This window comes from Dunckerocampus dactyliophorus, chromosome 2 (genome assembly GCF_027744805.1).
Source record: "Dunckerocampus dactyliophorus isolate RoL2022-P2 chromosome 2, RoL_Ddac_1.1, whole genome shotgun sequence".
Lineage (NCBI taxonomy): Eukaryota > Metazoa > Chordata > Actinopteri > Syngnathiformes > Syngnathidae > Dunckerocampus > Dunckerocampus dactyliophorus.
The window spans coordinates 47,862,492-47,878,835 of NC_072820.1; the positions used below are offsets into that span (position 1 = coordinate 47,862,492).

The following is a 16,344-nucleotide window of genomic DNA, read 5'->3' on the forward strand; positions in this document are numbered from 1 at the left end:
AGGGAGGAAGCAGGGCAGTCAAGAGGAAGAGATGGGTTGATCCAGTCAAGACCATTTGATGTTGGGTCTATTTCGCTCTAGTTCATCGATGAAGGAAATTGGCCTGGTCACAGTGCAGCACTCTATTGAATGACAAATGAAGCACTGCTTTCAACATATAGTAACTTGAAGAACAGGTGCTCATTTAAATACTGGACTATTAAAGGTGTATTGTAACAAACGCTATGTAAACTAGTTAAATGATTTTATGCCATGTGAGATTCAAGCTCCACACACACACACAGTCAGTGCTCATTACCGTTGATGTTCTGAACATGAAAATGGATGTCTTTGCCTGTCAAATCCACTAAATTTAAACACACACACTTTTTATATGGAACGTTTGAAAGCAAAAAATACATCATCATCAACAACGGTTTCGAAATGTGCATGAATGTTAAAATATACTAACAGCGACTGACAGTAAGAACAAGGGCACACAAATCTCGACCCACTGACCCCCAGCGTAAACGTTTGTTCAGAGCGACTTGGGGTTGGGGGAGGGGCGGATCGGAGTGGCTCCATCAAATTAGGACATTGCTTGCAGAGGTAAAACCTGAATGTGTCAAAGGTACATCACCTATTTGGCTCGGGGTGATCAAAATATTAGAAGCGGTTCTCAGGATGGGAATAATAAAGATATTGTTACTGAATACCCGTGAAAAGTGAACAAGCCAGTGGACATGTTTTGCTTCAGAATTGGTACTGAACCTGCACATCTGTGCAACGATGCTGAAAAGTTTCAAACCTTTTGAAATTTCAAAATCTTGTCTCTCCGTGGCACACACTGAGAAATCACTTTCCATGTCCAAAAATGGCATTGCATGCGAGTTCTGTTCACGCTCACTTTATTTGCACCTTTGAAAATAATGTCCACAACATATTTCCGTTCGCTGCTCGCAGATGTGTAAAATAGTACTTTTGACATAAAACCAGTCATTCTGGGACAAAAGGCAGTAGGGAACCATCGTCACCTGGTCTCGGCCTTCTGGGATGTTGAGGTCAGCTGGTTTCTGATTGGCTGAGTGGTCAGCTGCTGGATGACAGACGCTAAAAGACAAACAGCAAACGGTCATTTATGCAAACGTTTGTTTACACTTGTCGCTGATTCAAACCAATCCAACGTCAAAACAGCTCATTCAGGACACGTTGGCTATCAGGACTTCACCCTACATTTACTGTAATTTCATATTTTCTGCGGCAATTTTCCCTTTGAAAATGAATGGGCAATTTGACGCTCTCGTATGGAAAATCATTTTCCATTACTGTAACATTCCACTTATTCTACAGGGTGACATGGCTCAGGAGGTGGAGCGGTTCTTTCACAACCCAGTGGTTGCTGGTTCGATCCCCTATCCATTTAATCATTCAACTAAAATGCATTTCAAAACTCAGTCTGCATTTTTATTTTCCAACATTTCAAGTCTAATAAAAAAACAACTAAAATGGCTCCCCCTCCTGGTGAAAAAGAACTTAACATTTTCCATTACTGTAACATCCTACTTATTTTAGTGGGTGACATGACTCGGATGGTAGGCTGGTCGTCTCCCAAACAGATAGCTGCTGGTTCGATCCTCAGTCCTCATGTAAGCATTGAACATATTTATACATTAATCCATTTTTACATTCCAACTTCAAACTCTGACGGTTTTTGTCCGTTAACTATCTATCTATCAGGACTAAAAATTCCCACATTTTACATAATTTAATATTTTCTGTGACGTTTTTCCCATTGCAAATGAAATGACAGGTTCATTGTCGCCCCCCTATTGGTGGAAATTCATTTTACATTTATCATTACATGTCACATCCTGCTTATTCTGCGCATGGTGGCATGGCTCAGGTCGTAGAGAGGTCATGTCCCAACCAGATGGTTGCTGGTTCAATCCTCAGTCAGTGAATAGATTTATTTCAATATTCGTTCTACATTTCAGTTCAGCTTCACTTTCACACGCAATTTCTACAACACTTTTCTACTCACCAGCTGATGTTAGGACCAGAGGATGAAGGCCAGAGAGAAGAATAAAAACAGAAAGAGAAACTTCTCCTCCAACTCTTTTATTTGTCGTTTCTGAGACTCGATGAATTCCTCCAACTCTTTGTTCCTCTGTGACAGACAGATATCAAGTTGAAGAAGCAACGTCAAATCTGGATGCGGACAACAATGTTTGCGGGGTCTTACCTGCTGCGTGACTTGCAGCAGATCCATCCTTTCTTTGAGGATCTGGGCGTCTCGTTCTCTTAGCTCACACATCACAGCTCGTTTCCACTGGTCCATGGCTCTCCTAAGCCCCTCCCTTTGGTCGTCCGTCAGCGTGTCGCTCACACAATCGTCTTTTACCTTTTGCCCGTCCATTCTGAACTCGTCCTGCTGTTGTAGCGCCTCGTACAGCATGGCCTCCAGCTCCAGGATCCTCTGTGACCATCAGGAGATGTTTGCACCAGCAGAGATAGTGAGGGTTAGGCGAGTCCAACTTACCTTGTGAGCCTGATCCATGGAGCGTTTCCTAAAGTCCAGCTCTTCATCCAGGTAGCCCTTCTGCTTGCTGAACAAATCCTACCAGCGCACACACACACACACACACACACAGCTGGCCCCGGGCTGCAATTCAAATTAATCGACGACAATTTACAGAGGACGTTTCTACCTTCTCACTTTCGATGTCCAACATTTTCTGCTGCAGTGCCGACTTTGTCACTTCAATGGACCCCAACCACTGAGAAAGTGGCATCATTGGACTGTTGTTACCTAATGTTAATAGAATGTGTGTGTGTGTGTGTGTGTTTACCTTCTCTGCCAGTGTGAGAACAGTCCTGGCGTGAATCACGACCACCTGCTCCTCATTGGACAGATTCTGCAGGACACATTTCCACTGTTATACATCAGTGACAACACGCTACAGGACCTCAAGAAGCCAACATGAAAAGAACACAAGTTCAAAAGCACATCAATCAATTGTACACACTGATGTACAAAATAAGTTCAACATACACTTACGGCGTTATCGCCCAGGATGTCCAACTTCTTCATGAGATCACAGATCACAATGTCCTTAAGAAAACAGCAACACAAGCCAGCTTACACCGGCTCTATTCGTCTGCTGTTTTGGTTTATTTTGCACAGCTAATATTTACATGCGTTACGTACAGTTACTCCCTCCGCCTCACAGTAGACCTGCAAAGGGCTGAGGCTGTCTGGGAAGTGGACTTGCTGGAAGTTGATGCCAGGCGATCGCCACTCCCTCTCCTGTGCCACAAACACAGTGGCGTCATGCAAAACGTGTGCACCCGCTTCCATGTTTCATATCTTGAGTGTTATCACCTCCAGCTCTAAGATCCTGAACTCCAGGAGTTCATTTTGGTCTCTGGCATCCTGGATGTCGTTTTTCAGATGGAGTTCCTCTGCTTCCATCTGCCTCATCTAAAACATAAGAGAGTACCGTCATCTTCTCTTCCACAACATTCCTGGTGGCCAAATGTGGATATTGGATGGATGAGGAAAGACAAAGAGATGCGATTCACCTTTTCTACCAGCTGCTGGTTCCTCTGATACAACATCTGCTTCTCCTCCACCCACTTCACGTCCTAGAGGATGATGGACATTGTCAATCCTAACTGTCCACTGATAGGTTCATCCTCAGTCTTCGCCATCCAATTACACTCAAATGTGGCTGCTTTATTAAGAATGCTTCAAAATACAAAAAGGTCAAAATATTTGGACTAAGTGACCACCTATTGCTCTATCGCAGTTTTTCAAAAATATATTAATAAATCACTGGTGGTTGAATACAGCCTATTATTTGTCAAAAACATTTAAGCACATTTTACAAAGGTTTTGCGTAAATGGAAGAATTTTCAAGCATAAAAATGGCTGAATTAACTAAAATAGAAATATAAGGCGTTCAGAAGGCACATTCAAAGACGTTGTGATGATATGTAGTAGTCTACACTGGTCACTAGGGGTCAGTAATGTTACATTGATGAGACGATAGCCACTGCAGGAAGTACTGTACAGAACAGGAAGAAAAACAGAACAACAACAAGAAAGTCATGTGAGTCTATACCAGAGGTGGCCACTTTGGTATTTTACATTTTGTAAACCAACCCATGCTATATGCTATGATATGCGAAGAAGTTTTTTCAAATATTTCAATATTTACATCTTCTAGTTCTTGTAATGTTATGACTTTTTTTTATCCCCATATTTTATTCTTTACTTTATTCTTGTAAGATTATAACTTTTTCCCCAAAATTTCATTCTTTGTTGTCTTTTGTCTCATAACATTGCGTCTTTAGAAAATAACATCTTTTTTTTCGTGTAAGATGACATTTTTTTCTCATAATATTATGACTTTAACCTCCCAATATCTCGACTATATTCTTGGAAAATGACTTGAATGAATGAATGAATGTCTTTTCCATTCTTGCTGTTGATTTCTTGTTTAATTGTAGTTTTAGAACGTGCCCTGGGCCAAGAAAAAAAAATAGCTGGCCGCAAATGACCCTCGGGCCGCACTTTGGACATCACTTTGGTCTATATTATGCCTTATTTTCTTTTATTATGTCTAGTATATTGAGTAATACGAGTGTAAAGGTGACTATAGTGGTGTCATTTCATGTCTAGAGGGCTCTAATAATGTTAAAAACGATATTGAGGTCATAAACCGGTTTTCTATGATCTAACTATACTACAATATATACTATATATATATTTTATATTGTGCAAAAGCAAACAATAGCTAATTCAGGTGTCCCTGCTTATGAGAGTTCCAAATTAGGCTCATCAAATGGTTCGCTGCTGCTCAGAAAGAGATATCATGGGTGACAAAAAGATGGGAAAAAATGACACTTAGTGTATTTAAAAGAAAAACAAAAGCATGAAGGGCTGGAAACCCATGTGAAGAACTACGCCCTACCAGAACCAGGTCTTACTGCACTGTACTCCGGCAGTTTAAAGATCGAGTCCAGCCAGCTCATAAATCACAAGTGCTCCAGTAAGCCTAGTGATTTACCTCGAACACAATGAGTCATCCAGCCACACGTGCCATTCTCCTGAGTTGACGTTTTCTAGCAAGTTGATTGATTATTGGCACAAGGGTTGCTAGCCCTTCTACAGAGAGCGTACTTGAGCAGTGCAGTAGAGGTATGTGCTGTACATGACCTAGTCTGAAATCATCAAGATTCCGATATTATCGGCCTGATATTGGCATAAAAATTTGATATCGGTCAATACCGGTATCAGGTTTTTCCCTATAATGAAATCCGATGAAAACAAATGCACAGTAGGCACAGTAGTATGTACAGTAGGCCTTTGGCAGAGGTAACCAACTCGTCGATCGCGAGCTGCTGGTTGATCTATGGGACTTTGCCGGTCGAAAAAAATGTATTATCACATTAGTGCCCTCCCCTCCCAGAGAGTGACCAACACGCACACATTTTGACTACTGAACACGCCCATACGCCTCGCTGCCCTCCAGGCAGTAACCCACAAGCTCCAGCCACAAGCCCAGTCCCCAAAACCCGGCCGGAGATACTAGCACACCGGCTCCCCTCGCTACGCGAGCAAAGGTTGAGTGAGCAACGTGCAGAAGGGTCGAGCGAGAGGGAGAGAGGCGGTGACAGCGCGGCGATGTGCCTGAGCACACAACAGTAGTTATTGCACGTTAATATGAATCAAAATCTTGTTACCTAAAATTAAGGCACAAATATAACGTGCACCTCCAAAAAAATCTTTGAGGTGCAGCTCGTTAGGGCTGACTATTGTAAGGCATTGACCAGTCTCTCTCTCCCCACCACCGCTGGCCCACGACATTGATCCAACAAACAAGTTGTAATTTACTCATAAAGCCCACACCACCAGTCCGACCCACAGGGGTGACCAAGTGCGGCCATCTGCGGGCCGTGGCTCATTTGTCATTGCATCACTGTAGAAACAAAATAACAATTTTAAAAAATGGTGAAAATAAAGCAAGGCACGATGAGAAAAATATTTTTTTCGAGGCATGCATATACACTCCTGATCAAAATCTTAAGACCAGTTGAAAAATTGCTAGAATTTTCATTTTGCACATTTGGATCTTAATGAGGTTTTAAGTAGAGCTACAATATGCAAAAACAAGAAGGGGGGTGTGAGACATAAAGCACTTTGAAAAAGTCATTTATTGAAAACAACAATTAAACTGAAATAGGTTGTTTATCAGTTGATCAAAAGTTTAAGACCATCGCTCAGGACAAAAAATTCTCTCAGTAGGGCTCAGTAATGAGTAGCTCCACCGTTCTTGTTCATCACTTTCAAAATGGCTTTGGGCATGCTTGATGCGAGTGTTTCCAGGAGGCTAGTGAGAACATAGGGCGGCCTTCGACCCAAATTAAGGCCCTTACTGGTGCCGACTGCAGCGCAATCACCATCAGACACCATCTGTGGGAAAAGGGTTTAAAAAACAAAAAAGGAATTCAAAGACCTCGTTTCCTTCAACGCCACAAAAGTGCCCGTTTAGACGTTGCCAGGGAGCATCAAACATGGGACATTGAAAGGTGGAACAAAGTTTTATTCTCTGATGAGAAAAAATGTTACCTTGACGGTCCAGATGGCTTCCAACGTTACTGGCATGACAAGGAGATCCCACCTGAGATGTTTTCTACCCGGCAGAGCGGAGGGGGGTCCATCATGGTCTGGGGTGCTTTTTCATTCAGTGGAACACTGGTGGTGCAGGGTCGTCAAACGGCAGCTCTTTACGTGCAGGTGTTGCAGCGGGCATCCCTCATGACTGAGGGCCCTCGTCTGTGTGGTAACAGCTGGGTTCTTCAACAGGACAACGCTGCAGTTCACAATGCTGGCTTGACCAAGGACTTCTTCAGGGAGAATAACATCACTCTTTTGGACCATCCTGCATGTTCCCCTCATTTAAATCCCATAGAGAACATTTGGGGATGGATGGCAAGGGAAGTTTATAAAAATGGCCATCAGTTCCAGACAGTTGATGCCCTTGGTGAAGCCATCTTCACCACTTGGAGCAATGTTCCCACTAGCCTCCTGGAAACACTCGCATCAAGCATGCCCAAAGCCATTTTTGAAGTGATGAACAAGAACGGTGGAGCTCCTCATTACTGAGTCCTACTGAGAACATTTTTTGTTCTGGTTTGGAGAGTTTTTTGTTATTTTTTGAGCGATGGTCTTAAACTTTTGATCAGCTGATAAACAGCCTATTTCAGTTTAATTGTTGTTTTCAATAAATTACTTGTTCAAAATGTTTTTTGTCTCACTCCCCCTTCTTGTTTTTGCATATTGTAGCTCTACTTAAAACCTCATTAAGATCCAAATGTGCAAAATGCAAATTCTAGCAATTTTTCAACTGGTCTGAAGATTTTGATCAGGAGTGTATATAGTGTGTGTGTGTGTGTGTGCGCGCGCGCGCATGCACGTGTGTGTTTACCAGTCCTTGCTGTTTCAGAGCTGACTCCAAATCTGCGACTCTGGTTTGATATTGACTGATTTCCGCCAGCAGTTGTTCTCTGGTCTGAAAGCAAGTAAAGCATCGAACCTTCAAGCCTTTCTCCCCTACAACTGTTGCAGAGAGGCGGAGTCACCTTGATCTCCTTCTCAGCATCATAGTTTCCTCCGCTGGTCTCAGTCAGCAGAGCATAGGCACGCTGCAGTGCTTGATATTCTTGTGTCAGCTGACGGTACCGAAGTTCCGCCTCCTCACGGACACACACCTGCAACACAGCACTACTACCAGAATCAGTCAGACCAGTAATAAACGGGAACAAATGATGTGATAAAAAGTGACTTTTCCATAGAGTTGCATTCATGTGGGCAAGAGGAGAGAGTTATGTCTTGGGATGATGATGACAACGTTATCTTTGTCGCGGTCTGCAGTGTATTTGTGCGCGTGTGTCTGTGGGTACCTCTTCAGGTTCCGTGTCAGGGGTTTTGTCTGTGTGAAAAGACAAAGATGAGCCGTCTGAGTCCACTGACACGTCTTCATCGTAACCATAAAATGTTTCTATGACCTGCAGACACACATGTACAAGTCTTTTTTTTTTTTTTACAACCGGTTGTTGAATTCATAACACAGATGAGCATTTTTACAGCACACAAGATCAAAATGAAGAAAACACTGCTTAGTCTTTAGTATGCAACACAGTGAAATACAGACGAAGACATAAAACACAGCAAATGGGAATTAGAAAAGAAAAAGTCGCTCAGTACAATAGTTTTGTAAATAACTACATTGAATTTTATGTACCGTAAAGCACCGTGTATAAACCGCACCCGTCTATTAACCGCACCCCCATTTTCAGGCTCACAGCGGGGAAAAACATTTTTTAGTTCATAAACGCTTGCCAACTCTTTCATCTCAAATCAACATGCGTAAAGGTACTAAGCAATTTCAAAAAGAAGAATAAAGGAGAAATCTGAACTTCGGCATCTAGATCTTTAATATTATGGCTAAGCACAGAATAATAATAATAATAATAATAAAAAAAAATCAAAATAAAGAAATTTGCAATTTTCAGAGATATTTTGATATCTTATCTTTCACTGCTTCTCTTTTTCTCTATTTTTATTTTATTGCATTGCTTCAGTGTGAATTTGAATAAACTCCAACGTTGTATTGTATTTTACATTGGAAGCTTAGGTTAGCTTCAGTGTATATAGAGATCGTTTCACTGTGTGAAAATACAGACAGCCGTCAGATAAGTTAGTTGCATACACAAGCATTTTCAGCAACTGTACAGCAGAGGGCGCTAAAGTCAAGATAGATAGATAGATAGATCTTCCATAGCGGAAAAGCCAGCGTTTTGGTTTTTTTTGACAGCAGCAGCACTAGCTCGCGTAGCGGTGTTCAAAGTGGGGGACCAGGGGCCATTTACGGCCCACAGCTGTTTTTTTATTGGTCCTCGGCACATTCTAAAAAATACAATTAAACAAAACAACAACAGCAAAAAAAAGGAAAAAAAGAGCAGTAATTTTACCAGACTAAAGGGAAAAAAAATTAAGGAAAAAAAGTTGTATTATGAGAAACAAACAGTAAAGTTGCAATTTTAGGCAAATGAGGTTGGGGAAAAGTTATAATATGATAATAAAGTCAAAATATTATGACAATAATGACATAACATTAAGAGAAAAAAATGAATGAAAGACAGTTAAAATATTTGTTAAAAATATGTTAATAATACGCTTTGTCACAGACCAATAATACAAAAATGCCGACTGTTGTTTTTTTCTTTAAATATAAAAGATGTCTTTGCATATCTAAATGGATTGGTTTAAAAATGTCCACATTTTTTAGTATGCGGCCCTCGGTGGAAAATGTTTGGACACCCCTGAGCTACATAGATATTTTTATACTCTGCTGAATGACTGAATGAATTTGACTGCAAAGATGGAGGATTATATACCCAAGCTCACCAGGAGGTGATCAGACTTTTACAACAAAGTATGAGAACTTTTCCTGGAGGAGGAAAGGCTGCATGTACTTCATGTACAGATAAAAGGTAAGAACAAACAATGAGCAGAGGGAAGTTGTCTCACCCTGCAGGCTCTCAAAGTTCTTTTTCTCCTCACAGATTCTTGACGTCTGTATCGCAACAACAGATCTCTTTCCTGCTAACACAAATAAGTGAGTGTTCATGTGAGATTTGTCTCATAGTTTGGAGGGTACGTGTTAACAGAACTTACAATCACGTTCTTCACGTAACCTCCTGTTTCCAGAGCCTAAAAAACACGATGAAGAATTTTTGGAGTCACTAGTCCAGACATGATAGAATGTTCCATAAATAGCAATGGTATTTAAAGCAGGCACCTTGGACAAGTCGTCTATGATGTGTTGTTGCTCCAGAACTTGAAGTCGTAGAAACTCCATTTCTCTGTCCTCCTGGCTGTAGCCGTGGTAACTGGCGGAGCTGCTGCGGTCCAAGTCGTTCAGCGAACTCGGCCTCCTCTGTGGATCAGAGCGCAACCTTTGATGACATTTTGCACAACAGGTACTTTTCTCATTCCTGATCGAACGAGGCCTTTTGTCAAGAAAAGAGGAGTTCAACAGAACCACAAAGCTACCACAGTTACCATCTCCATGTTCTCCTGGGTGACAAAGCGCAGTTTGTTGTCAAGACGACACAACATGAGTGACAGCTCCTCATTCTTTCTGCTCAGACGCTTGTTTTTGTCCAGCAGAGGAAGAAACTGACTCTCGGTTTCCCTCAGTCGCTTCAGCTTCACGAGTCCCACCCGGCAAGAAACAGAAGACACAGCATATGAAAACGCCACAAAATACAAAATATACACCGCATATTTGTATTCCTCATCATGAATCTGTGTGTGCATGTCACCAGTTCATTGCGTTCTTCCGACAACAGAGCGTTTCGATCCTCCAGCTTCCTGATGACGGCGCTGAGCTCCGCAATTTTCAACTGAAATCTCCGAGTGTCCCGCTCCTCCTGAGACTGAACACAGACGAACGCACGCACCTTGAACACCTTGTCAAACATGTCAACGACATTATGGTCACGTGATCGCCAGATGAATGTCTAACGTGTAACTGAAGTACGTTTAAAAAGTCAGCTGAAACATCTTAAATTTAGAGCTGCAACAATTAACCGATGATTCATCCATTGTCCAATTAATCGACAACTATTTTGGTATCCGATTCATCGTTTTTTTAAATTTAAAAATGTAAATATCCTCTGATTTCAGCTTCTCAAGTGAGTTTTTCAGTTTCCTTCGCCATCCATGAAAGCAGACCTACTCTCTTTGTGTTTGAGGCAAAACAAGATATTCACACACACATCAGCTTTGACTTTGGAAAACAGTGATCAACATTTGATATGTTGCGGAACAAACCACTAACTGTTTGTGTTTGATTCATATTGATTTGGTCCGTCTAGGGGAGGGGTGTCCAAAGTGCGGTCCGGGGGCCATTTTTTTTGTTTGTTTTTTCAATCTAAAAATATAATTTAACAAGAAAGCAAAAAACCAGCACTAATTTTACAAGAATCAAGTCAAAATATTAAGAGAAAAAAAGTTGAAATCTTACGAGAAAATGTTGGAATTTTACGAGAATAGTGCTGTAAAATTACTAAATTACTAAAATTATTGTAAAATTAATAACGTCACTTTAGTAGCGTAAACTTAAAATATTATAAGTTATTTTTTCAAAGTCATTATGTGATAAAAAAACACCCAAAACAACAAAATTAAAATTAGGTTGTGGAAAACGTTATAATGTTATGAGAATAAAGTCAAAATATTACAGGAATTAAAGTCAGAATTATGAGAAGAAAATTTGTAAGAAGAAAGTTGAAATAGTTGGGGAAAAAAAACATCCGAAATGCAAAAAAACTGCTGTAATTTTTTTTTTCATAAAGTCAAAATATTAAGAGAAAAAATGAGCAATTTTACAAGAGTAAACTCGTAATATCATGAGGAAAAATTATGTCATTTTAGTAGCACAGTGTTGAAATATTATATTTGTATAATATATAATTGTATACTACATAAAAGAAAAAATATATATTTTAAATTGTACTATTAAGAGAAACAAACAAAACAAAATATAATTTTTATTTTTATTAGGGGAATAAATTCAAAATTTACAAAGATTATTTGAGAAGAAAGTTGAAATATTTGGAAAATTGAAAAAAAAAAGCACAATCAGCAAAAATGGGAAAACAACAGCAAAGTTTGTACTTTTGTACCAGTTTGTACTTTTCCACCTATATCACAAAGCTGAGATGCAGTTTTTTTCTTGAAATACTTCTTACACAAAATATCAAAACGGCCCTTGCCACTTTCATTCGTCAGTATGCGGCCCTCGGTGGGAGGCGTTTGGACACCCCTGGTCTAGGGCCTAACTGATCACTCAACTAGGAAAGTAATCGTCAGCTGCAGCCCTACTTAAACTACTTGTTACTTTACTTGTAATCTAAATGTTTTTAAAAAGCCTCTCTTTTTTTCTTTTGCAACCCATCAACAATCCGTGACGGCACAGCAAAGGAAATGATTCCTGTTGGAGAACAAAGCTGACAGGAGTGACAGAATGAGGAGGCGAACAAAAAAGTTCATTGTCGTGCAATTGGAGGGAGGGAAGCGAAAGGAGGCGGGGCTTACAGGATGAGGAGGATTGTTAGTGGTGGAGTTAGGGACATGTCCAGGGTAGTTTAGTCCCGCCCTTTGTGCATCTCTGAGGGCTGCGATTTGCTGCTCAGCAGCCTGAGTCTGCAGCTGAAGGCGGTGGGCGTGGCCAGCCTGTAGCCCCAGGGCTTTATCCAAAACACTAACAGCTCTGTCTTTCAGTTTTATCTCGTCCATCTGGACATACAAATGGACATACATACAAAGTCATTTTAGGAGGCTGCTTGGTGATTGAACCCAATGTGACAAAGAATGACGTGCACGGCACATAAAAACCTCGTAATAGCCGTGTTTGGACACATTTCTTAAAGAGCTTCATTTTGGACACAGGAAGGCACAACGTTACCAATCATTTGTCTGAGTTCTGTGCGGACGTGCATAATCAATCATACCAGTCGGCGAATCTCCCTCTCGCAGTCTCTCTTGGTTCTGTTCAACTCCTCCTGGTGTTGGTGATGCGCCGATCGTAGCTCGGCTACTCGGGCCTGGCAGGCCTGGTGAGCTAACCCCAGAGCTTCCTCTGCGCTCCTCTTGGCGCCGCGATGCTCCTGAAGCTCCTGCTGGAGGCGACAACGCTCTGCCTCCCAGGCCTTTCTCGTCTCCTCCACCTCCATCAGCAGGGCGCTCCTCACCTGAAGAACCAAACAGACACTGGTAGAGCAAATCACCTCTGGAGACCTGGATCAAAGGTGGTGGATCTGGTGGATCACCTTATCCATCGAGCCATCCCTCAGTGTGAGGACTAAACCGTTCAGCCGATGAATCTCTCCATCTTTGATTTTGATAACTCTCATCAGCTCCATTTCGTGTTGCCGTAGTAACGTCTCCCTGGTAACAGCTAGCTCTTTCTGCTTCTCCTCATGGAGTTTGCTCTTCAGCTCCGTCATGGCTACGGTGGCCCGGTGATGTTCTGTCCTTAGTTCCTGACTCTTCTCTCTCTCCAGGCGGCTGACCTGACGTCACGCAGACACCAAAAGTGCATCAGGAAAACTTCACACACACACACACACACACACAGAGTCTAGCTGTGGAGAACCTCACCTTGTTCTTCTCCTGCTGAAGTTCTAACTGGATGTCCATCAGTTTGGCTCTCAATTCCTCATTGACAGCTTGAACCGATGCCATGGTGTCCGGCCTGTCCCCTTTCCCCCGCACCCCTGCAGCTCGTTTAGACATCTCTATGTTCTCCCGCGTGTTCTTGTCGGCTGGTTGTCGGTCAGAGATCACCGCCTTTGTACCTGTGGACCACAAACACACAACGCATGATGAAACATCAACAACTCATCGTGTAGGGCAAATACTGTAAGGCACCGTTTTATACAACAAATTGAACCAGTAAGTCCAGAAGTCTCAGTAGTAGTAGCAAAACTAGTAAGTCCAGAAGACCAGTATCATTTATAGAACCAGTAAGGCCGAAAGAGCCAGCAGCAACAATAAAATCAAGGGTCCAGAAGATCCAGTAGAACCAGAATGTCCAGTGTGACTAGCAAAACTAGTAAGTCCAGAAGAATAGTATCATTTGTAGAACCAGGAAGTCCTAGAAGCACCATTTGAACGAGTAAGTCCAGAAAACCCAGCGGCACCAGTGAAAATACTAGGTCCAGAAGATCCAGCAGAAGAAGGAAGTCCAGATGATCCAGTACAACCAGAAAGTCCACAAGTTCCAGTGTGACTAGCAAAACTGGTAAGTCCGGAGGGCCAGTATCATTTATAGAACCAGTAAGTCCAGAAGATCCAGCAGCACAAGTGAAAATATTTGGTCCAGAAGATCCAGTACAACCATGAAGTCCAGATGTCCTAAAAGCACCAGTTGAACAAGTAAGTCCAGAAAAGCCAGCAGCACCAGTGAAACATTCAGTCCAGTAGAGCCAGTAGAAACAGGAAGTCCAGACGTCCCAGTGGCACTATCAAAACTGGTAAGTCCAGAAGACCAGTATCATTGATAGAACCTGTAAGTCCGAAAGAAACAGCAGCTCCGTAAAACCAATAAAAACAAAACACCCAGTAGAACCGATAGAACCAGTAAGTCCAGAAGACCCAGAAGCACCAGTACAAATATTAGTCCAGAAAATCCAGTAGAACCAGGAACTCCAGAAGTCCTAGAAGCACCAGTTGAACAAGTCCAGAAAACCCAACAACACCAGTGAAAATATTCAGTCCAGTAGAACCCGGAAGTCCAGAGACCCTGTAAATCCAGATTATCCACCAGAACCAGGAAGGCCAGAAGTTCCAGTAGAACTAGCAGAACCAATAAGTCCAGAAGAGTACCAATAGAACCAGTTTACAGTCAGCAGGAATTACTGTTTCCATGGTAATGTCATCAACATGCTGTTACTGACATCCCTCTCGCGCGCGCGCACGCACGCACACACACACAAACACACACACACGCACGCACCAAAATGTCATTACTCACCGTCCAATAGGAAAGCTGGAACCCTGCATTTTCTGTGTGTCTAGCTTGCTTTCTCTAGCATGCCCACCGATTAGATAGCATCTTAGCATGCATGAATATATGCGTGTCCATGCATGTAGCACTTAGCCATTAGCTGTTAGCTTGTGTGAGTGTGTACTCCTCTGCTGCTGTCATCGTCATCTTCATCCTCCCAGCATCCTCCGGTCTGAAGGCTTGCGTCATCATAATCACCATCGTCATTGTCAGATATGTCTCCCCCCAGTGGACACTTAAGAAATTGCAGCAAAGTCAGACCCCTTGTCAGTTTGTATTTTTCACGTTTTTATTTGTTATTGATGACCAGCGACATGTCTACGAAGCATTTAGGGACATTAAAAGGTAAATAAAATAGAAAATGGATTTTAATGTAATTAAAGATTTTTTTAAAAATAGCTCAATATAAGGGTTAGCGATGTGTACTAAATTGATGAACACATAAAAGCATGAAACTAATTAGTTTATTTCTATTTCGTTGTTATTTTCAATTGAGTGGACGCAAAGCAGACTTCCGACTGACGACTAGTACACGTCACGTGGACTACATAAAGGAAGTGGTGGTATGCACCTCAACCCGCCATTAAATCAAAGAAGAGGACGCAGAGGAAGGGGGAGGGGGAGCAGAATTTGAGAAAGGGTGTGGAATAAAACACTCTGACCAATCTTCATCTCCTGATAAATGTGAGTTTGGGGGGAAAAAAAAGTCTGTCGGTTGCTTTACATGTGCACAGTGATTCGACAATATCAGGAAGTTGAACTTTGGGTGTTTAAACGTGCACTTTTCTGTAAAGTGCATAGTCTTGCTTGTTTCCTTGACGAAAAACGAGGCGATAACTAATCAAAACAAATGCACGTTGACAAAAACTATGACGAAAGAAACTGTTTTGTCAACGAATGAAAACGAGACTGAAATGTGGACAGAAATGACATCCAATCAGGTCTTCTAAAACGGGAGGTACAAGTTAGGAATCTGTCCAATCACAGCGGCTTTAGCGGTACATGGGCGAGGGGGCGGGTCTGAATTGTCCAAATTTACGCTTCCTTCTGTTTTAATTGATGACAAAGAACAGAGTTGATTTATTACGCCATATAGTCGGTTAAAATAACAAAACAACAAAAGTGTGAAATTATTCATTTATAGATTTATTCATTGAAAACCGGTGTACGTTTTTGGTTGTTTCGGCGTGGAAGCGGCAAGTGTAGGCGACAACAGGCCGGTGGTTTCCCCCAGTCTGTGTCGGCAATGCGTGGAGGCGACTCCGGACGCCTTCGGCTTCTGGTTCCGGTGCCCATCGGGTCCCCCGCCTCTTGGCCCTGACATGGAAGTGCGGTGCACCCGATTTGCACTTCACCTCCATAAAGGGACAAAAATTAGTGAGAAATGAGAACGGCTCTGCACGCTGCAACTATTAACGCCACACTTTACTAAAGGAACTTTGCTAACAATAAAAAAAATCACCACCCTGTTCAAAATCTTACTGTTGCACTTGCACCTTTTTAGAAAAACAAACAGTAAACCAGGGGTGTCCAAAGTGCTGCCCAGGGGCCTTTTTTTTATCCCAAAGCCTTTTCTTTATTGGCTTGTGGCTTATTCAAAAAATAAAACTCACTAGGTATATTATTAGATATTACACTAATTTGCTTTATCACTGATAACACAAAGCTTATATAGCTTATAGTACAATATACTGACCTTCATTGGATTGGTTTTAGCATC

At 41.8% G+C, this 16,344-nt stretch overlaps 2 protein-coding genes across 16 annotated transcripts in view; one reads left to right on the plus strand and one right to left on the minus strand.

Annotated features, from left to right (window-relative positions):
* Positions 1-16,344, plus strand: part of si:ch1073-416j23.1 (rac GTPase-activating protein 1) — a 34,779-nt gene that overhangs the window by 901 nt on the left and 17,534 nt on the right. The window contains exon 1 of one of the 6 annotated variants that reach the window (XM_054765429.1): positions 15,091-15,308. The exons of 4 other annotated variants lie outside the window; for them this stretch is intronic. The gene's annotated coding sequence lies outside the window, so the exon portion shown is untranslated. Of the gene's footprint in view, positions 1-15,090; positions 15,309-16,344 lie in introns of those variants that run through there. One more of the 6 variants, XM_054765447.1, reaches the window with a different exon arrangement.
* Positions 51-14,791, minus strand: jakmip3 (Janus kinase and microtubule interacting protein 3). Of its 10 annotated transcripts, none has more exons than XM_054765331.1 (24): positions 14,592-14,788; positions 13,217-13,413; positions 12,886-13,128; positions 12,568-12,807; positions 12,152-12,352; positions 10,375-10,488; positions 10,103-10,258; positions 9,849-9,986; positions 9,725-9,760; positions 9,578-9,652; positions 7,948-8,052; positions 7,627-7,755; positions 7,473-7,556; positions 3,562-3,624; positions 3,362-3,460; positions 3,188-3,286; positions 3,032-3,091; positions 2,829-2,894; positions 2,688-2,756; positions 2,519-2,596; positions 2,222-2,455; positions 2,021-2,146; positions 1,014-1,089; positions 51-122 (listed from the first exon to the last, which is right to left on the minus strand). In XM_054765331.1, the coding sequence occupies exons 2-22, from the start codon at positions 13,349-13,351 to the stop codon at positions 2,030-2,032; spliced, it is 2,541 nt and encodes an 846-aa protein (XP_054621306.1). In that variant the 5' UTR covers positions 13,352-13,413; positions 14,592-14,788; the 3' UTR covers positions 51-122; positions 1,014-1,089; positions 2,021-2,029. The 10 variants fall into 10 exon arrangements, with proteins under 10 accessions (XP_054621306.1, XP_054621316.1, XP_054621325.1 ...); XM_054765341.1 differs by having other exon boundaries at positions 9,578-9,649; positions 14,592-14,787; XM_054765350.1 differs by having other exon boundaries at positions 3,038-3,091; positions 14,592-14,787.